Here is a 23,426-nt window from a genome sequence, read left to right as displayed (position 1 = left end):
TCAAACTCTTGGCGATAGAATTCTCTTGGCGATCATCCTCTTAAATTAATCACCAGAGTATAGGGTTATTAAGAGTCTGACATTTGAGACAGTGTGTTCGTTGAAAGTTACATTGAAAGAGGGCATTATATTGAAAATGCAAAAAAGTATAATAATATTGGGTGCTTCGTTTTTTCCTGCTTAGGAGTAAAAATCAGTCGGAAATAGTACCCGCAGAGCCGGATTAAACCTTTCGTAGGCCCTAGGCACAGCCGTTTATGGGCCCTCCCCTCCTTCCCCCACTCAACCTTGAAAAGCAATAGTTGATATACAAAGTTTTAAAAAATAAATTAAAAAATGTACTAGGTGATTTAGGAAAAAGACGATATCACATTACGAATTTATTCGTATTTATAAGTTTATTCCTTAGATAAAGAACTATTTTCATAAGAGATCAAATGCTATGTCCATTTTCCTAAAAACATTTTCTCATCTGCTCTCATTTTCATAAACACTCATTTTAAGCTGTATCCAGTATAAAATAAAGCTCATCGATACGAAATATATATTCCTAACTTTTTGAATCCAATCGGTGATTGCGTGAAAACCTTAAAAAAATGTTTTTGTATAGTAGTTTTGCATAGTAGGACCATAGAAAACAATAAGAAAATAGGTATTTTGTTCGTTTATTTGTTTTCTCTTGAATCAGGTTTTTTGCATGAAATTTTTTATTGTTTATTAATATTTTGGCAAAAAACGTTTGTATTTGCATTATTTCGTTTCCTTGGAAAACGCTTTTAGCCTAGTATTTCTGTTTACCTTATCACGAAAACTATGATAACGAAGATTAACCACTCGCTTTTTTTAACCTGATAGAGACAATATTTTTCAGAAAAGCTTTAAAAAATATTTTTTTGTCCTTTTAGGATGAAAGATTTGAAAATGCAATATTTTTGCCTTATTGATAAAATGTTTTTAGTACAAACATTTTCGTGACAATAATAAAACAATTCCATTCCAAGGTTGTTGTAAGGTTACACGCTTTCTGGTATGTGCTTAGCTTTACACAGTCAACCATCCATATCGCATAGACTAGGTGGGTCTTAGCGATGAAACCGGTCCCTCCAAACAGTATAAATTAATAGATTAAAGTAACCGAAAGGAAAGTTGATTAAATGTAAACACTAACAAGCTTCCTAAAATTGGAAGAAATTTAAAAATTTTCTTGTGCATATTCCCGCTTATGTTATGATTACGAGGCGATGTGTGAACAGGCCTAATATTCTAGGAGGTTTTATTGTTGAGATTTTTCTTCAAATTTTCGTGAAATTTTACCCTTCATATGAGCTTTCTGAAATTTTTAAATTCCAAAAGATCGTAACCCTAAAAGAACTTTAAGAAAATGAATATCTCGATGTAAATAAAGAGTAAGGTTAGTCACACTTAGTAGAGTGTTAGCCCTCATTTGGGGATGCTTGCTGGATGTTCCGAATTCAATTGTTATTTATTTCGTTGAAAGTTACATTGGAGGAACGCGTGTTATGGATGGTGTTTTCTACACTAGGGAACGCTGCAAGCTCGGGACTACCTAAATTTCCGGGTTACTGTTTCAGCCATTTTAAAGCCATTTGGCATCATTGTGTTTTGAGATTCTTGCAAACAATGTATTTGATTACTTATGTTTACAATGCTAACAATACTTGTGTTTACAATACTAAAAGTGTTAATACTATCGTAAGATGCTGCACAGCTTGCAACACGAACAAACAGTAATAAATAAATGGAAAGAGGCCAAATCAAGACTTCCAAAAAAGCGAGTTATTCAAAATCCAGCAACCATGTCACCTTTTTTCAATAATAAATAACAAAATAACTGAAACAAATTCTCACTTTAAACTACCCAGAATTACATAATAACATTAATATCTTACGAAATACGGCAGATTTGAGCTCAGAAATTATATAATTTATTTCTTTTATTGAAAACAAAATTATCTGTTTGAAAACATCGTCTATCAGAATAACATGTAATAAGCAGCTGCAAACTTTTTAACCGGAACTAGAGTAGGTGCCGAGCTCGAGATTGTTATTGTTTACATTTCAATTGAAAACACCATTCATTGCGAACACTACCTAGAATAATATTGAACGATGCGCTTTTCCAAGCTTAGGCGGAAAAATAAATTGAAAATAGTTACCCAGAAGTTTTACGATGAGTTTCGAATGTTAGCGCCATCTGTGCTTAGCTTTACATGGTCAACCACCAATACTTCATCTGAGTTTTTATCGATAAAAATATTTAAAATTTTAATCGTTAGACATCCATGGAAAGAAAAATTATAATTAATTGTAAACAACAGTAGACAGCCGCGAAACTTTTTCTGTTTGTTTGCTGTTTAGTTTAAAATTGAAAAGCGTTTCGTATTCCTCTAATTTTGCTAAACTAAGTAGTAATTTTATATTTTTACTAAATAAAGAAGTAATTTTAGAATTTTCTTTTTTTTGTTTCTAGTAATATTAAATTTTGAAGAAAAAGCAAAAGATGGATATTTTATAGTAATTCCTAATATGAAAAATACACAGCAGAATAGCAAATTGCAGGAGAGACATTCGTGATAATTGTCATTTTTGAGTGTAAATGTTTCATTTTTCATAAATTTCAAAGCATTTGTTTCATATTCTAGGTCAGTGTTTCCCAAACTTATGACTTTTGCGTACCCTTTCTAAATTTTTCGTAACGCTGTGTACCGCTAATAAAAGCAGTAATGTATTTTTTACTATAAAAAAATTGCACAAAAGTTAAAAATCAAAACTGGCTATTGACACCACTAATTATTAACTGTTAACTCTGCAAAAAACAGCCAAAAGAAAAATACGTAATTGTAAATTTTCATGGCTAGCTTTGTTTTTAAATATAAATTTTTGAAATTTTCGTTTGTTGCAAGATGCTTCGCATAAGAATGTGTACCCCCGCTAAACTGTTCCCGTACCCCTGGGGGTACGCGTACCACACTTTGGGAAACGCTGTTCTAGGTGATATTCAATATAATAATATTAATAAAATTTTTTTTAAACCTTTCTACTAATGCTTAAAAAAATGAAATATGGACATGAAATTTTTAAAATCTTTTGTAAAAGCTTCGATATCGTGATCTGTCGCGCCAACTACAATCGCCAAGGCGCCAAATAGGTTTTAAATTTGCAAATTTAAAAAAAAAAAAACTTGTGGATGTTTTCCCGGAGGTGGGAGATGGTTACAAGTTATACCTTTCGAGTTGGTCCCTTTCTGTGATGTTTTTTTAAATAGTTTCTCGCGGGCCTCTGCCCGGAAGTTGCCAAGACTTGGCAATAATTCTGCCACAGATCAGGACATGGAAATCTTCCCGTAAAACGATAGCAATGATAATTAAATAAAGTTAGATTGTAACAAAACTTTCTGTTTAAAGATAAAGGACTTATCGCATTACCAATATAAAAATTTATTAGTAGATTGATTATTAACAATAGAACATTTGTTAGTTATTGCAAAACTCAGGATTTCATTTCTGTGATAGCCAAATTTTTTTATCATATAATTGTAGAAATCAGTAAAAAAAATCAAACAAAATTTGGAAGATTCTCATTCCTTCATACTTTTTTTTTAGCATATTGCAAGCGTAAAATATATATATATTTTGAAATATGAAAAGAGTTTTGATTGTCTAAATGTGCCTAAAAAATAGACTCTTCCGGTAAACAGATGTCCAGATAAGAGATTTTGCATATATACATTACACTTAAATATACGTTTCTATTTATAAATGTTTCTATTTATAAATGTTTCTATTTATATATAGATATGTATGTAGATTATATATATATATATGTAATAACAGGGTTACAACCAGGGTTGGCAGGTTTTTGACATGTGACAGTTTTTGACAGTTTAAACCATGGTTTAAACCGTCACGTCAAAAACCTCACTGTCGAAAATGTCAAAAATCTATATTCATATGTGAAATTTAATTAATGCATACAATTTATATATTTTTTAAAAGATAATGTTTCTAAAATGTTCTAGAAAAAATAAATTTAAAATTTTGAAGAAACACTTATATTTTGAATAGTAACTAAAATCTTGTACTTTTGAAAACTCACATCTTTTGTAATATTATATATTCATTTTCATGTGTTATTAAAACTCACATCTTTTGTAATATTATGTATTCATTTTCATGTGTTTTTGAAAATCTGCAGTGATATTATTAAGAAATTTATTTATAACAAAATTTAGTGTATACAGGGGTCTGTCTAGGTTTTACTGTGAGGTACCTATTTTGTGAAAATTTAGACATAATTTGTGTAAATTAAAATTTATATTAAAAAATTAACACAAAAATGTGGTAAAAATATGGATTTATCGTTTTTTACGGGATTCAAAAATAAAATTTTAGGAAAAAGTATTTTTTGAAACTACCGTTTTTCTTAAAGTTGAATTTGTGAAAGTACCGCTAAACGGTAGTAAATTTGGCCTGGACAGACGCCTGGTATAGTATAGATTATACTGAAAATTAGACATTTTTAAAGATAAACATTAGCAGTTTTATACATTAGACATCTTCTTTTAAAGAAAAATCTTTTTAATATTCTTTTAAATCTTCTTAATGATCTTTTTAACATAAGACAATACAAATTTAAGTGCTTTCTGTTAAATACACAGAGTAGTTAGTGTCGATTTACAGTATATTCAGCCTATTCATTTACTGTGCTGAAAATTTAGTTTATCCAAATACTTGTGAATTTCATTTTGCTGAATACGATATAGTTTTGTTGAATATCTAAATATTCAGCTGTTGAATAATTACTTCTTGCTTTCAAGATATGCATTATTTGTATTCTTAATACAAGTGGAGAAAAAAAAATTAAGAGATAAAAATTGTTTTAAAATGATAAGTGTAATAATTATAAATAAATATAATAAACAATATGAATTATATTTATCATTATTCATAAATATAACTACTTTTAAATTCAAATTAACATACTGGATAATAAAGATATTCGGTATAACATTAAAATTTTTTTTTTATACACTTGTATCTTATATCAAGTTTGTATTTATACAACATAACTTGTAAGTTCCTTATAAATATTAGTTATATGTTCCTTATATGTCAAAAATGCTTAGTAATAAACTTTTAATTTTCTTAAGTATCAAAAAGAAAAAAATTTTTTTTTTTAAATATAAATATTTGAACAATTTTTGTGCAAAATTTTTCTGCACATGCATTTGAATATAAATTTCTCAGAAATTAAATCTGTTATTTTACCTTAATTTTAATTAAAAAATATTTTAAAACCTGCTGATTACCTGTAGTATAATTAAATTTCAATATAATGCTTGGCAACTGTTGGTAGTTTTGAAGTTTATATATTTTCTTGGCAAACTTCAGCTTTTGACATTTTTGACGGGGTTTTGACGGTTTAAACCAGTATTATACCCTTGTCCTGTCAAAAACCACTTTTTGACGTCAAAAACCCAACCCTGGTTACAACCCTGTTATTTTTGGATTGTTCTTAGTCAAATTAGGAGAATTCAGAAGGCCATAATTCTTTACAAGCTTTTTATTGAATTGTTCGATGGTAGAAGCAGAAGTCGCACCCACTCTCCCTGATAGAGGGGGAATGACACAGATACAGACAAATCTGACGAAGCTTAGTTAGTGTACATTATACGGCAAAAGACATGCGAAAACAATAAGTCCCGCATTATATACTAATAGAAAATGAGTAAAAAGGCTCAGTCTTGTAACCTTACGCATTTAGGAAAATCATTTAATGCTTCCTAATATAGAAGTGAAAGAGGGACAGATTCTAAAAGTAACTCCTCCTTTGAAAGATAAATCTAATTGTAATTCAATGGTATGTTTTCAGCCTTGAATTCCCAAAATAGAATATCTCTACGCCTATTCTTTAACAACGACATTTTATGAAAACGAAAGAGTTTTAATGTTAGTATTAATACAAAAGTATTTATAATTTTTGTATTACACACACATATATATATTAACTGGGCATTTGCCCTTGGATATTTCATTTAGATTGGACATGAAAATATCCTCTACAGTCATGTAATTGTAGGGAATTGTACAATACAGTTCTTCCCCTACTAAGTTGTGTCCAAACCAGCAAGCATTACCAATTAATCTCTGTCAAGTTTAACTGTTTGTCAATGCACATAAAATGTGAAGGTGGTAGATGGCAGTAACAAGAAAAGAGAAAAAAAGAAGTAATAAATTAAAGTTTGTGAAACCCTGACATGGTGATTAATCATAAAAAATTTAATATTTCGTTTTTTCGTAAATTCACATCCCATTTTATTATGAGGATCTTGATGCAAAGTTAAGGTCTTCAATGGTTCTGTTTTATGATTTCGTTAAGCATATTCCCCCGTGGCAGAAACACAGCGACATTGTCGCAGAAAGCGACTGAGTTCTTGCTGAAAGATTTTTTGTATTTGGGAAATAAAAATTTTTGGTTTGCCACAAACAAAAGTTCTCAAAATAAATTCTGCAGAAACAGAAGCTGTTTTACCAACAAAAAAAATCATTTTCTTCAGAAACAAAAAATTTCTGCAGAAGCAATATTGGTTCTGCAAAATTTTTTTCTTACAGAATTGTTTTAAATATTTTTTTTCTAGCGTACCGCGGAAGGAGAAAGCGCTCGTAATTCTCCGTTAATCTCCAACACAAACAGTTACTGGATAAAAAGGGGAGAATTTTTTTCCCCTTTATTAAGCTATTTTTGGAAATTTGCCAACTTCGGCCTCTATCGCTGGCGCAGTAATTTGCTTTGTGTTTTTTTATGAGAACAGAGCATTTTATATTTTTTGCACTTATGTGGAAAATTTCATGCGTAAAAAGATTCTTTTTTAAAAAAAATCATGCCTAGCGAAAAGGTTATTTGTTGCAATTGTGAAGCCACAATAGTTAAAACAAATTTGAAAACAGATTTATCAAAGGCGGCATTCCGAAAAAGAAATAAGATGGAAGTCGACAACATCTAAAAATGCCTATATGCTTTGAATTAAATCGTCGATAGAAAAAAAACGCAATCTAACGATATCTCACTATCTACGATTTTTTAGCATGCGAATGAAAACCAGATTGGTGAAAAATATTTACTGGTCACTTTCAAACAGGTTTCCATACGCATGCGAAAAAAATCGCATCCAATGAATATGGCTCTAATACCGATGTTTCAGTACTGATAAAGACTATTTCGTTTCGAGATGTTGAATAGACTTGAGCATATTGAGTCGGAAACCGCTTCTGCATACTTCGTGTGGAATCAGTGCTATATATTTACACAATACAGTGCGAAATCACAAGCGCTGTGTATTTTTTTCGTTCTGAACTTAATCTGATCACGAAAAAAGTTTTATTTACTTCCTTTTTTTTTTAAAAAAAAATCTTTCAATAAGTCAGTACAATATTAATCGAATCTAATTAATTAGATAAAATTAATTAGATGTAGAAAAAATTGAAACAAACATTGCTTTAATTTTTTTGCTTTTAGAATTCGGTTATAGTCAATACTATTTTATTATTTTGATTACTCAACTTCAATATTAATTTTTTCACCTGATTTGTTTCTGTACCTGATATAACTACTATAGTGAAACATTAAATCATACTGTTTTAAACTGATACTTCAAATTCAGTTATCTTGTTTTATAAATTTAATCTTATTGTCCATTCTTAGCTATTTCTATAAGTTCTATCTTATTACACGTTCTGGGTAATCTTTATTTATGCTCTAGTAAGCATTTTTGTCTGCAGATCTATACATTTATAACTTTTCATTATTATCGAAGATTATACAAATTTATACTTAAACAATTTAAACTTATTAAGAAATGTAAACTTATATTATGAAATTACAGTTTTATTCTATGCATGTAGACTTATTTTATGAACACAAATTTCATCTATTATTATAAATTCATTACACATACATTTATAACGATAAAAATATCTTGCAGAAAGATATTGGTTCTAATTAGGTTTGACGCAGAAAGTCAGAAAAAATTCTGCCACAGGGGCATATTCCATAGAGAATTGTACAGAAATCGCTAAATACAAGTTTAAAAATGGGTAATGATTCTATGGATAATTCTTACACAGATGCACATTTCTAAAAAGAAAATCAATTCATTGAATCTGAATGATTCAGATAGTTAAATTTCACCTTTGACTCATTTCTCTCAAAAATTCGCAAAATAAGTACTTCAATGAACAGTTACAATATTACTGGGAACGTACTCTTGTTGATTTAGACCAATATTATATGTTTTTGTAGTCATGATTTTACATTTTGTTTTGTGATTTTTCAGGATGTCTTACCACATGCAAGATTTTTCCGCCCTCGATGGAGGCCAGCTTGAATATTCCAATGGACTCCATGGCTATTGTGGTGATGGAATGAAGACCCTTGGTCAGGAGTACACCCTCTTACAAAGTATTTTGGTGGATGGAGGGACTCATTTTGGAGTGTCAACTCTTTCATTCGATAACTTCGAAGAGTTACTGTGGATGGGGAATCAAGGGGTATTTTGATTTTAGTCTTCATTGTCTGTTTGAATATATATATATTTATATATTTCCCTTGTTTCTTTATGTTTTTAACATATATATACAAAAACGCAAGGAAGAGGGTGAATGTAAAATAAAATAGAAAATCTTTTGATGGAAAAACCTAAAGGTCTTCATCAGGACAAATTCCTTTACGATAAATGCGATATTTCTAAAAAAGGTCTCCCTTCATCCATCGAAAAATTTTGAAGGAGGTACTGCTGAATGTGTGTCTTATATACAGTAAGGAACCGATTATCCGTAACGAACGGGACCATCGCTCTTCCGGATAACTGATTTTTCCGGTTTTTTGAATCGCTTCAAAAAGCCGTTTTTTTATTGTCAAACCCAACTAAAAAAAACGAAATTATTTAGAAATAATCTTAAAAAGAAGAAAAAATGATAAAGTAATACACTAATGATTATTTCTAAAATGATGGTAAGGTATACATCTTTTAAAAAAGAAAGAAAAATCCTAAAATCTTATGAGGAGAAAAACATTTTCTTTAAAAAATGGTGGGAAAACTTATCGAATTTCGTTCCGGTTTTCTGAATTCCGGATAAGAGGTTTTGTATTGTATGATGACTGATGGAGCTTTCTGCAGCATTTCGCTTATAGCTCACTTATTCTAGAGTAAGAGATAGGACGAAGTTTACAGAAGATGAATAGATATAAGGAATTGCAGAAATTATTGTAGTCTGTGACTGTCTGAAGTATCCATCAGTGATGAGAAGGACAGAGCTGCGGTGCTTAGTTGTCTTGGGAGTATGGAGCGCTGTTGATCCAAAAGTGGACACATGATTATCGGCAGGTGCACTGTATCTACATTTGTTATCTGGAGCAAGGCATAAACGGGATAGCTTAGCTTTTGTTGGGTATGCTCTGTTTCAAATTCGAGAAACGGTTACGCCCTGATGTCTGCAGGAGAAGGAAAGTTTGTGTTCTTTAATTATATGGGTCCTATGCGAAAACTCTGCATAGTATTTACTGTTCTCAAGGGCTAGTCTGTAGATACTGTTGTTTAATAGTGCAGTATGTGTCTTCTGGAGTAAATTTGTTATAGATTTTAGGTTTGGCTATAGCCACTTCGGATATCTGGTCTGCAATTTCAGTTTTGTTACCAAGAATCCCGGAATGACCGGGAACCCACACTAGTTCTACTGATTGGTTGGATGTTGAGAGTGTTTCCAAAGCAGATAGAATGTGGCAGATGATTCCTTGTGATGAAGCAGAGGCAGACCCGAGGGCTGTCAGAACTAAGAGCGAGTCGGACAAAATGACAGCATGTTGGATGTTTGAATGATTTCTTCGAACTGCCAGTATTATGGGGATACCCTCCGCTTTAAGTATTGAGCAAATAGAAGGGACATATCCAGACAGTGCTGAACCAGACCGGGAATTGTAAATTGCCGCCCCTGTCTTGCCTGACATCTGGGAAGCATATCTATGTAGAATAAAGTGTGGTAAGGTCAGTGATTGCAGACAACATCCCAAAATACTGTGGGAATTAAGATTGGTGGTAGCTTTCTATCTTGGAAAGGGAGGTTTGACAGATGTATACAGACTTTTGAAGGCAACACAGGAGTTTGATGGGGCATATGTATCATGTGATTGATGTTGATTTAGCCAGTTTGCTGCTAGGAGGGGAAGAGCCGATTTTCTCGAGGTATTCGGGATGTGTAGGTTACGGTATGTTATTGCCCTTAATGATTGGTAATTGACTTGTCGGACATAAAATCGCATTAAGAGCATATTGTGGCATTCTTGAAGACCCAGACTCCGCCTCCTGGTATAGAAAGGGTAATGGAGTCAGTGGCCCCCATCCCCCCGCAGCTCTTGGACGCATTTATCCTCCCCCCAAAAAAATTGCTAACTTCCCCCTTCCATGTTAGCTTGTTCGAAATAGTGCTACATTGCTTCTTTTATTTATGTACTAAAAAAAAAGTTCTCTCGTCTAAATTCCCCCCAAACTATTCATTTTATTTAGTGTAAAAATTCCCCCCAAGCTTTAAGTGGGCTCTTCGTGCGCCCACCTTCCCCCCTGATTGGGGCCCCTGAATGGAGTCCACTTCAGAAGGCCTGTAGCAATACATAGTGCTGCATGGTACACCGCATCTAAGATCTTGCGCTCACTGTTGCTAGCAAGGGAATGAAGGTGGCAACCAAAGTGGAGATTATGTGTTGTAGGAGCGTGAGCAATACTTTTCAGTATATTGAGCTTTTTCAGAGTAGATGCTCATTTTTGTTGGGAATGATGGCAATAGTTGAGATTAGATGAAAAATGGATACCTAAAATACAGATATGGGATGTCCATGCAATTGTTTCTCCTTAAAGGAGAATTTGGGGAGAGATTCAATCTGACGGTGGGAGAAGTCGATTGCTCGACATTTGTTTATGTCTGTCTTTAGTTGCCATTCCTTTAGCCATTTCTGGATACATAGTAGAGTTAACTGAGGTACAGATTGTAGGCAATGAGAGTAAATAAGGAAGAAAATGTTGCCTGCATACCCAAAACAGATGACACCGTTTGGAAGAATATCGTTCTTGTAGATGATGAAAAAGAGAGGTGACAGCACTGATCCCTGTGGAACACCCCTGCTGGCACTGAATGTCCTTGAGCCCGTATGCCCCCAACGCACTCTGAAGGATCTATCTGTAACTAAGTCACAGAACCCGAAATGTTGTGTTGTAGAAGTTTGTATGCTAATCTATCTGACCAATTGTGGTCATAGGCTTGGGCGATATCTAAGAAGATGCCTATCCTAAAAAGGTGATTTGCCTTGCCAAATCGAGTGTGGTGGTCTAGCATTGAGAGAAAGCGGTCACATCTATGTTGAGGAGGCAATCCATGGAGGTATGGGTGAAGAGATTTGCCTTTCAAGATGTTTTAGAATGATGCGTTTAAGAATGATGCGCTCCATTGTTTTGCACAGAACGCTTATGAGAGATATAGGTCAGTAGGAGGTGATGTGGCCTCCCCTAGCAATTGGAAGCACAATTTAAGGTTTCAACTCCACGGTAAGTGTTCCTGACGTTCAGGAGTTATTCATTAAAGAAAGCAGAGTGTTCAAGGACTGCTCATCGAGTCCCCTTAGAAGGCAAGTTGAAATCTTGTCCGGACATGGCGCGGTGGATTTGGCCTGTATAATAGCAGTCTGAAGATTGAATATATATATACAGTGAAACCTCCTGTTATGGACACTCCTGCAAAATGGACGCCTCTCAATACGGACATATTTTTAATTCCCCCGGAATCTTCTATGAATAAACCATTACGTACATTCTCCGCAAAGCGGACACTCCCATAACCGGACGCGGACAGTCATTTTGATCCTGAAATGTTGTTTTTTATCTCTACAAACCGGACACTACTTTTTCAAGATAAATTGCAAGCTAAAAAAATGCAACTTTTCTCCGTTTTTAAAGCATATAAATAAAACTTTTTGCCTTATCCATAACTAAAAATATTGTTAAGCTATTTCACCACCGAAAAATCAATCTTTCTCTTGTCACCTTGCCTTATCTTTGTAAAGAAAGGAGAGAAAATGGTACTGCACTCCTGAAATAATTCTGACATCGGCATCTTTTGATCTTTTCATCTGGACCACACAGGTTATGAGACCCCTCAAGTTGAAGTGACTTCTCTCAATGCTTCTTCCCCATTGAAAATTTCTTTAATTTTCTTATCAATTTGAAGACTGTATTTAACACAACTGGGGTAAAAAAAAAGAGAACAGAAGTATAATCTTTGAGGTGTTTATATAAATGAAACATTTATTCAGACACTTGATAGCTGATCAATTGTGAATAATCATCTCCATAGGTCCTCACGACTTACAGGTAGGCATTACTTTTTCTTCTGTGAATCATGGGAGGTTTATTTTCCAAGAAGGTATTAACCATGTTCCCTATCAAATGATAAGTAGATGTAAGGGGATGTGAACCTAATAATTGAAACGAACTGAGGACAGTACGCTCCTATTTGGTATCATATGTCTAACGTGACTATCTTTGCTAATAGTAAAATTATATTTATTTATCTGTAGCTACATCCAGAATTATGTATTTTTATCAAACTTCTTTATATATTCTTTTTTATCATTCTTATTGTTTAAATAAATATTCTTGTAGATATTTACAGTATCCTTGTAGATATTATTTAATTATTTCTACATCTTTGAGAGAATTCTAAAAACAATTTACGGTGTTAAATTTCGTTATTAGGGTACCCTTCCCGTACACGGACAACTCTCATAAACGGACAAAGTTTTTGGTCCCATGAATGTCCGCTTAACGGAGGTTTCACTGTATTTATATATATATGCATTATTATGAAAAAAATTATACTCTTAGTATTAAATTTGTTTTTAGATATATTGATGACTTGATTATCTGTAATTTTCAAGATTATACTATTTTATTAAATGATATTTAACCCGAGGAATTAATATTGCTTCGTAATCATGATGATGATATAAATTTTAATTTTTTGGATTTGGGTATTATAAAAGAAGAAAATATCTGCTTTGTTGATTTATACGATAAAAGAAATGATTTTAATATAAATAAACTAATTACTTGGAATTCTAATGTTTCTAGGAGCATCTATTTAAATACCACTTTTAATGAAATGATTTGAATTAAAAGAATATGTAGTATTATTTACTAAAAAATTCTTTATTAATTTATACAATTTTTCCATGTGCAAATCCATTTTGGGGTATCCATGGCTAAAATTATTTACTAAGAATTTTTCTTTGTTAATTTATATAATTTTTCCATGTGCAAATCCATTTCTTGCAAATCCGTGGGTAAAATTATTTACAAATAAATTTCTTTGTTAATTTATAAAATTTTTCCATGTGCAAATCCATTTCGGGCAAGTCCGTGGCTAATATTATGTGCAAAACTGGCAATTCATGTTTTTTTCTATTTTATATCTTTTTCTTAAATAAATATTTATTTTCTACATTTATTTTCTACAATTATTTATAGTCAACTTCTTTAAATTATCCAGTATAATATTACCTTGCTCACATCCATTTTCGTGCCCATCCTTGGTAACTAACAAATCAAACGGACTTCAGTAATGCAGTAAGAACACACTTTAAAACAAAACTCCTCTAGTTACGCTAAATTTGCGCTTTTGTTTTCATATTTTGCAATCTGGCAATTTTGTTACGAAAATTTTAAATCATTCTTGAAAAATTTCCCGTTCATGTAAGTTCATTTGAATTCGCTACTCGCTTTATAGATTATGTTTTAAGTTTTATTCCGTTTTTTCTTTATATTTTATTTTCTGTTTTTACATGTTATTTTTACTCATTGTGTTCTATTTTATTTGTTGTAATTTTTGTAAAAATTTTTTTGAGTGCTCCTCATGCTATCGTATTGATATATTTTGCTTTGGCTATTTTGATACAATATTAGAAAGCACTCTTTTTTGTGGATATAATCGTGTGGGCTGATGAAAAGATTATATCTTTCATTTTCCGGATTCTTTAAAAAAGAAATTATCCTTTTTTATTATTATTATTGTTTCCCCCCCAGTTTTTTGTTATTTTTATTATTATTTTTCTTTTCCCCTCTTTTTTCATAGGTCTGTAATTTTCCTGTGTTTTTTCTTCATTTTGAACATAATATCATATATATATATATATCATCATATATATATATATATATCATCATATATATATATATATATATCATCATATATATATAAAAATTATCTGCTAAAATTTTTTCTTTGTTAATTTTTCCATGTGCAAATCCATTTCGGGCAAATCCGTGTTAAAAGTTATCTATTAAAATTTTTTCTTTGCGCTAATTCCATGTAACTATAACCCTTACTACCATTTTATAAATATTTTTTTTCAAGGTTTTGATCTTATTTTAGCACAAGTACAATAATCAAACTTTAAGAATTTCATATTATCAAACATTTTACAATTGATGTGATGGCAACACTATGCTCCAAAACTTTATGTTTTATCAAGCAGCTTAGAACAGTGATTAGGCCTAGTTTTGGAACAAATTATTAAAAGTAAGTGTACACTTTTCTTATATTCTATTTATGTTATATTTTAAAGTAACAAACATATTTTCTCAAAATAACTTTATTAAAGCTTAGAATATTTTGAAACTATGATTTCATTTAAGTTTAAATTAACAAATTTTGTGGTAGTGTCAGTCACAGAAAAATGGTATTTTTCTTTTTATCTTCAATTTAATAAAGATTTTCAGTTTAAATTACATCTAGTTTCTGACTTTAAAGAATAATATGTCTTATAATATGGATAGAATAAAAATCTATGCAGGAATTTATATATTTTTGAAGGATTTTAAAATGTAGTGTCAGTCACACACATATTATCTATTTAATTATAGTCTTAAAACAAATTTATTTATCAATTAAATATTTCATTTTAGATGGGTAAAACAGCTGCTGAAAGAAAAAAGGAACAAATAGAAAGATTAAAGGCTAGTGGAAAATATGAAAATTTTAAAGAAAGGGAGAAAAACAAACTAAGAGAATGGCGCATCCAGAAGAAGAAACAAATGACTATCGAAGAAAAAGAAGTTTTAAAAGCAAAGAAAAGAAAGGAAATGAAGAAATATAGAGCAAAAAAAGCTCTTAAATTATTAAAAACTAATGATGCAGTGTGTTCTGAATCAAGTTCACCATCAAAAGCTTTTCAGAGTCCACAGTCCTTTGGCAAAGCTGTTTCGAAAGTAAAGAAAAACTTACCCAACAGTCCAAACAAATGTAAGGCAGTCATTAAAAAGTTAGCACAGCAAATTGTGCCAAATATTGTGTAAGCACCTTTGCCAAAGTCGAGAATTTCAAAAATTGATGTAAAACTTGAAGAACAAGTGAAAGCATTTTATGAAAAAGATAGCATAAGCTACCAAGCCCCTGGTACTAAGGACTTTGTTATTGTTAGAGATTTTGAAGGTAAAAAAACAAAAGTGCAGAAAAAATATTTATGTACGACTCTTGGAGAAGCTCATGAAATGTTTAAAAATGATAATCCAGGTATCAAAATTGGTCGCTCCAAATTTAGTGAATTACGCCCTTCTCACATTTGTCTTAGGCATGAAACTCCAGCTAATTTATGCTTATGCATTTATCATGAAAATGTTCGACTTTTGCTTGAAGGAATAAGTTTTTTTCCAAATAGTACATCTGATTTTATTAAAATTATTATTTGCGCTAATCCAACAGAACAATGTTACTATGAAACATGTAATAGCTGTGAAAATTTAAAAAATCTTCAAATTGTAGTTGAAAATTCAGAAAAAAATCTTGATGAAGACATTAAGCTATTTCAATGGATGAAAGATGAAAATAATGCTCTTGCAAAGCAAAAAATCTGTTTATCATTCAATGAGGCATTCGAGAAATTAAAAGGAAAACTTCCTCAATTTCTGCAACATGCTTTTATAAAGCAACAGCAAGAATTTTTTTTTGAAAGCTTCAAAAGCAATATGCAACCAAATGTGTTGCTCCTACATTTTGATTTTAGTGAAAACTACAGTTTTTTCTCACAAGATGAGATTCAGTCGGCTCATTGGGTCTCTAAATCTTGTACAATTTATACTGCCATGGCCTATTTTATTTATGAGAATAATTTAAAGTCCATTCCTATTGTGGTGATATCGGATTACCTACACCATGATAAATATGCTGTTGCCATTTTTAATAATGCAATTATTAAAAAAATTAAAGATGATTTTTCTGAACTGTCAATTTCAAAAATTATTTACAAATCCGATGGAACTGCGCAACATTTTAAGCAGAAGTATTCCATTTGTTTAGCAATGCTGCAATCAAATGATATTGAATGGCATTTTACGCAACAGGCCATGGTAAAGGGCCAATAGATGGTGTAGGTGGAACCCTTAAGCGCAGAATTCGAGAAGCCACACTATCAAGAAAAATTAATATAAGCAGCGCTGAAGAATTCTCAAAATCAGCAGAACAAATATGTAAGAATATAACTATATTATATATTCCAGAGTCCGAAATTCAAGCAGGAAAAAATCACCTAGATCAACTATGTTGTCCAACAGGAAGTGAAATATTTGCAATTCCTAATACAAGAAAATTTCACTCTTTTATAAAGATTGATGATTACATCTTAAAGGCATCCAACGTAAGTTTAAATCCTAAACAATATATTAAATTTAACATGAAAACGGGTGAAAGTGAAGATATGAAAATGAGTGAAAATGAAGAAAGAAAAATGAGTGAAAATGACAAAAAGAAAATAGGTGTAGAAATGTGCGAGAAAGATTCCCCAGTTGAAATACACAAGACAAAAATAGGCAATTGGATACTTGTTCCATTTTCTGGAAAATGTAAAGTGAAGCATTTTGCTGGTCAGGTACTAGATAAAGAAAAAAATTTAATTAAAGTGAAATTTTTGCAAAAAAAAGGAAACTGTTTCATTTGGCCACTTAAGGAAGATATATCATATATAAATCTTGAAACGAACACAAGAATATTGCCTGAACCAAATTTTGATCGCAGAGGCTGTTTAACTTTCAATAATTTTGATTTTTCAAGCTTTATAATTGGTTGATTTGTTAATTTTTTTCATTAGCTTGTGAAAAAAATGATAATGTAGTGTCTGTCACAATCTACGTGTAGTGTCAGTCACAAAGAAAAAGTGAAATTAAAAATAAAGAAAAAAATCTTAAACAATTTTGCAATTTATTTTCATTGAATACAAATACTTTAATAAAATTATGTCTGAGAAATGATTTGCTTTCATAGTTTAATCAGAAGAAATTTGAGTTTAAAAATTTGTCCAAAAACTGGCTTCCATTCTTGTAGTGTCAGTCACACTTACTCAAATATTGTTATAATTAATAAAATTAGGTCCCTAACAATACTTTTTTGTGTTCTAAAATTTATTTGCATTTTTAGAAAAATATTGATAAAAAAATAAAATTTTTAGCTGTAAAAATATTTTTTTAATGTATCTTTTCATTTGTGAAAAATTGTCTGATGTAGTGTCTGTCACACGTGGAAATAGCCTTTGATAATTTAAATAATTTTTCTATGTACTAATCCATATCGTGCAAATCCGCGGCTAAAATTATTTGCAAAGCAGGCAATTTATGTTTCTCTTTTCTATTTTATATTTTTTCTTAAATAAACATCTATCTTCTAAAATTATTTATGATCAATTTTTAAAATTATCCAGTATAATATTACCTTGTGCACATCCATTTCGGGCCCATCCTTGGTAACTAACAAATCAAAACTCAGAATAACAAATCACTTCAGCAGTGCAGTAAGAACGACACTTTAGAACCCTTTTGTTACACTCAATTTGCGCTTTTGTTTTCATCTTTTGTTTTCATATTTTGTAATCTGGCAATCTTTCTGCGAAAACATTTTTAAATCATTCTTGAAAAATAACTGTCCATGTAAGTTGTTATGATTTTGCTACTCGCTTTATAGTCCCCCCTTTTTAATGTTTTTATTTTCATTTTATTTTTTCTTTTTATTTTATTTTATTATCTGTTTTTACATGTTATATTTACTTTTTATGATCTATTTTTATGTAGTTATTTTATAATAAAAAAAAATTTTTTTTGAGTGCTCCTCACACTATTGTATTAATATATTTTGCTTTGGCTTTATTGATACAATATCAGAAAGCACTCTGTTTTGCGGATATAATCGTGTGGGCTGAAGAAAAGATTATATCTTTTTTTTTTTTTCCCCCGGCTTTTTTTCCGGTTTTTTAATTAACATTTCACTTTTTTTTTTTTTTTAAATAATATATTGTTTGTTGTTTTTTTTTTTTTTTTTTTACTTATTATTTCCCACCCCCCTTTTTTTCATTTGTCTATAATTTTTCTTTGTTTTATTCTTCGTTTTGAACTTATATATATATATATATATATATATATATATATATATATATCTATCATCATATATATATATATATATATATATATATATATATATATATCTATCATCATATATATATATATATATATATATATATATATATATATATCATCATATATATATATATATCATCATATATATATATATATATACAGTGAAACCTCCTGTAATGGACACTCCTGCAAAATGGACGCCTCTCAATACGGACATATTTTTAATTCCCCGGGAATCTTCTATGAATAAACCATTACGTACATTCTCCGCAAAGCGGACACTCCCATAACCGGACGCGGACAGTCATTTTGATCCTGAAACGTTGTTTTTTATCTCTACAAACCGGACACTACTTTTTCAAAATAAATTGCAAGCTAAAAAAATGCAACTTTTCTCCGTTTTTAAAGCATATAAATAAAACTTTTTGCCTTATCCATAACTAAAAATATTGTTAAGCTATTTCACCACCGAAAAATCAATCTTTCTCTTGTCACCTTGCCTTATCTTTGTAAAGAAAGGAGAGAAAATGGTACTGCACTCCTGAAGTAATTCTGACATCGACATCTTTTGATCTTTTCATCTGGACCACACAGGTTATGAGACCCCTCAAGTTGAAATGACTTCTCTCAATGCTTCTTCCCCATTGAAAATTTCTTTAATTTTCTTATCAATTTGAAGACTGTAGAACAGAAGTATAATCTTTGAGGTGTTTATATAAATGAAACATTTATTCAGACACTTGATAGCTGATCAATTGTGAATAATCATCTCAATAGGTCCTCATGACTTACAGGTATGCATTACTTTTTTTCTGTGAATCATGGGAGGTTTATCTTCCAAGAAGGTATTAACCATGTTCCCTATCAAATGATAAGTAGGTGTAAGGGGATGTGAACCTAATAATTGAAACGGACTGAGGGCAGTACGCTCCTATTTGGTATCATATGTCTAACTTGAGTATCTATGCTAATAAGAAAATTATATTTATTTATCTGTAGCTACATCCAGAATTATGTATTTTTATCAAACTTCTTTATATATTCTTTTTTTATCTTTCTTATTGTTTAAATTAATATTCTTGTAGATATTTACGGTATCCTTGTAGATATTATTTAATTATTTCTACATCTTTGAGAATATTCTAAAAACAATTTACGGTGTTAAATTTCGTTATTAGGGTACCCTTCCCGTAAACGGACAACCCTCATAAACGGACAAATCTTTTGGTCCCATGAATGTCCGCTTAACGGAGGTTTCACTGTATATATATATATATATATACACATTCAGGTGTACCTCCTTTGAAGTAGTGGATGGGGATTAATGGGGTATTTTTCAATCTTGATTTTCTGTTTGAAAATATTCCAAGCAAGTTTTGACTTCTTGCAGTATTTGATAGTTGTAACTTATAACCATAGATATAATCATTGTATCAAAAACCTGAAAGACTGCTTATATATGTATATTTTTGTAAGTTTTTTATCATTGTAACCATGGATATAGCCATTGCATTAAACTTGTTAACGGCTGCATATGTATATTCATTTTGATATAAATATAATTACAGTCAATCCTCGTTAATTCGACAATCTCGGGACCTCTGAAAAACTGACGAATTAAGAGGAGCGACGAATAAACCGGAGTTGCATTGTTTTTCAAAAAATTGGGAAAATACCCATAAATTAAAAAGTATTACATACAGCAGCGAAATTTCAATTTCTTAAAATAACATAAACGTTAAAGAATTTGCATTAAAACAATTCAATTAAAACATAGCATCAGTCTTTCGCGGATTTCGTTCGCGATTTCCGAGACGGTTACTTCTGGAGATGTCACAAGATTTTGGTCAATACCAAAGTATGTTTCTTCATCCATCACATCTTTGTTGCGTTCTTTAAGTTGCCAGAGCAATTCAGATAAAGGGACGTCATCATCATTAACATCTTCTGACGAGCTTGGACTTTCAACAAATCCAGCATGCCTGAAGCAGTTTTTGATGGTTTTATCCGTCACATCAGCCCAACTCATATGGGCTGATGTGCCTATGCCATGATGTGATTATGCCATCTAAGAGATTTAGTTTCCATTCTCTGATTTCATCAATGGCTTTAATCCAGTCTCTTACAAGATTTTTCCGATAGTGTCTCTTGAAACTGGAAATGGTTCATTTTTCCTTGATCAAGGAGCTGTAAACTAACTGCACTGATTGAAGGTTTCTTACCTCAGTATGTGCTGTGCATTGTCCACAACGAACGCCACTTTATGATTTGTTGCATGGAATTTTTTGTCAAACTCTTTCAGAGTTTTTTCCCAAACATTGGAGGTCATTCAAGACTTTGAGTTTGCTTCATATGATACATTCAAAGACTTCACATTTTTGAAGCACCTTGGTTATGCACTTTTGCCTATGACCAGAAGCTTAAGTTTTTCCGAACCATTGTTTGCACCTAACAGAACGGTAACTCGTTGTTTGCTTTTCTTCCCACCTGAGCAGTCCTCTGATTGAGAAGTCAAAGTCTTGTCAGGCACAAGTCGAAAAAAGAGACCTGTCTCATCAAGGTTGAATACATCACAAGGCTGGAGAACATCTTTTAAGAGACCATTTTTCCATTATTCAACTGGACGCATATCAATGGCCGCTGCTTCTCCGCAAATCTTTTTGAAGTAAAGTCCATGTCTCTCTTTGAACCGTTCAAACCAGCCGTTGCTTGCGGAGAACTCCGAAACACCCAGTTCGTTTGCAAATTGCAAAGCTTTCTCTTTCAAGATAAGTCCTGAAATTGGAATGTTTTGGGCTCGGGCCATTCTAAACCATTTAACAAGGGCATTTTCAACGTCTTCGAAGGTCGAAACACGCATTCTCTTCTCGCCATCCTGAACACGCAAAGAACTTTCAATTTTATCTTTTTAGGACCAAATGGCAATGAATGTTGTGCAAGGGACTCCTTTCCGTTTTTCAAAAGCAGCCTTAGACATTTAAGATTGCTCAAATTCTCTTATCATTTGGAGCTTTTCATCCAATGTCCAAGATTTGTATCCAAGTTTACTCGCCATGGCACTGAACTAAAGACTAGAGAGACTTGAGACACCACCGCACTGCTACGCCGTACAAAGTTTTGCAGGAGAGAGAAGAAAAGGCACGCATTCCAAGATGCTCGTTTTCTGCCACCTCCTCCCGCCCCCGCCGTTACCCCCTTGTAAGGTCAGAGATTAGGAGCATTATTGTAACTCTTTCTGCAAGAGGTGGTGGAAGGAGGGGTGAAACAAAAGGGCTGGGGAAAAATGTTTCCAGTGTCCGAATTGCAAGAACCAGTTGCCTAGTGTGAATGGCAAAATTAGCCAAGTGGAAATTTCCGCAAAAGTTGACTGGAGAAAAGCAATTTCCCAGTAAAAACATTCTTTGAAGTGTCATTTTATCCAAAGTTCATAATTTCCCCATAACGTATTAAACGGAGTTTGATAACACTGAATCCAATGCAAATCAATCGGGACTGGCAAATCAACCGGAATGACGAATTAAGTGAGTGTCAAATTATCGAGGTCCGACTGTAGTTATGTTAGAAATAACACATTGCATGTATAGTGTTTGAATTTAAACATTGAATAGTACTTTTATCATACAATTATGTTATTACAAAATGTTCTTGATGAAAAAATTTTTTTTAATGTAAATATTCTTAGCATGTAGACTGTTATACATTGGTAAAAATCGGAGGGAAGTTATATTAGGACCATATTTTTGTGAAGAAAATGAGAAGTCAAAAATCATGTATAAAACACAGTTTAAAACTGTAATTCTAAAGGAAAGTTGCTCAATGCAGCAGAAATTCCATCTGAAAATTGAAACCAATAAAATTTTAAAGAAGAAAATAATTAAAAAATTTTTATATTAGTTTTAATGTTTATTTAAAAGATTTATTAAAGAAATAAGATTTATTGTTTAAAGTTTTAATGTTTAAAATCTTTTAAAGTCATCGGGATTTTGTTTAGGTCTAGGATTTGAGTAAATTTATGGCGAATTAATTTTTTGCATTTAACGTTAAATTTAATTTTATGCAAAGTACAATTAAAAGATATTTCATGCGCATGGTTCGTCACACGCCCAAACAAGGAGCCCTGTAGTTAAACTTGACGTGGGGATCACTTCGGATAAAAAGCTACTTAGTCAAATTTTATGTTTATTTAAATTTTAAAATATTAACTATATTCCTTAATGATAAATTTTTAACGAAATATTTGCGCATAACAAAAGTTGTTAGAAGCTTTATCAACAAGTGTAATAATTAACTTATTATTAATTTTCTCAAACATATCATATTTAATTACTGTAGAGCTAGGATAAAAACGAAATTTAGATTTGTTTAATTTATTTTTTACCATTTCAACAATACTTGTTTTCTATTCAATAAAACCTTGAATGTGCCAATAATATTTTCTGGAAACCTTAGCAATAAAAAAACAATGAAATAATGATTATGAAATTTTCAATTTCTTGATTTTGATAATGTCACTCTTTTTACATTAGATTTTAAAGAAAAAAAAATAAGTGATAAGCTTGATTTAAAGAATATTTGTGTTAGCAGTCTTACAACTCTTTTTCTCTATGGTTTAAACAGTAAATTAAATGGTGGAGGTATTATTAAGATTGAAGATTTTTGTATTTATGATAAATGAGGAAGTGGTAGAGGAGCTAGTAAATTTATTATTTTAATATTGAGAAGTATATTTTTAGAATTAAAAATAATGTATTAAAAAATTTCTTTCATAAATTTTGAAATAGACTAAGATTTGATACTGAACTTATTAAATTTATTATAATATATTTCGCTAAATCTTGGTGTTAATAACACAGAATTGCTTCTTAAAAATGATTTTGATGTTCAGAAGGTTTTTCGTACAATTAACTTTCAT

General features: G+C 31.2%; 1 protein-coding gene across 8 annotated transcripts in view; it reads left to right on the top strand.

The window, feature by feature from the left end:
* The first annotated feature begins 2,288 nt into the window (after positions 1 to 2,288).
* The window catches only part of PAN2 (PAN2-PAN3 deadenylation complex catalytic subunit PAN2), a 122,339-nt gene continuing 101,201 nt past the window's right edge, over positions 2,289 to 23,426 (top strand). For 3 of the 8 annotated variants that reach the window (XR_011636882.2, XM_043042772.3, XM_043042778.3), the window contains exons 1-2: positions 2,289 to 2,613; positions 8,354 to 8,567. Coding sequence is in view for 6 of the 8 variants with exons in the window: in XM_043042772.3 (XP_042898706.1) it covers positions 8,355 to 8,567 (213 nt within the window). In the remaining 2 variants the exon portion in view is untranslated. Of the gene's footprint in view, positions 2,664 to 8,353; positions 8,568 to 23,426 lie in introns of all 8 variants that reach the window. The other 5 variants (XM_043042777.3, XM_043042773.3, XM_043042774.3 and 2 more) reach the window with 5 other exon arrangements.

Source organism: Parasteatoda tepidariorum, chromosome 4, assembly GCF_982258835.1.
Source record: "Parasteatoda tepidariorum strain Cologne lab strain chromosome 4, Ptep-v5.0, whole genome shotgun sequence".
Lineage (NCBI taxonomy): Eukaryota > Metazoa > Arthropoda > Arachnida > Araneae > Theridiidae > Parasteatoda > Parasteatoda tepidariorum.
The sequence above is the reverse complement of the archived record's forward strand: the minus strand, read 5'-3'. Positions and strand labels throughout refer to the sequence as shown.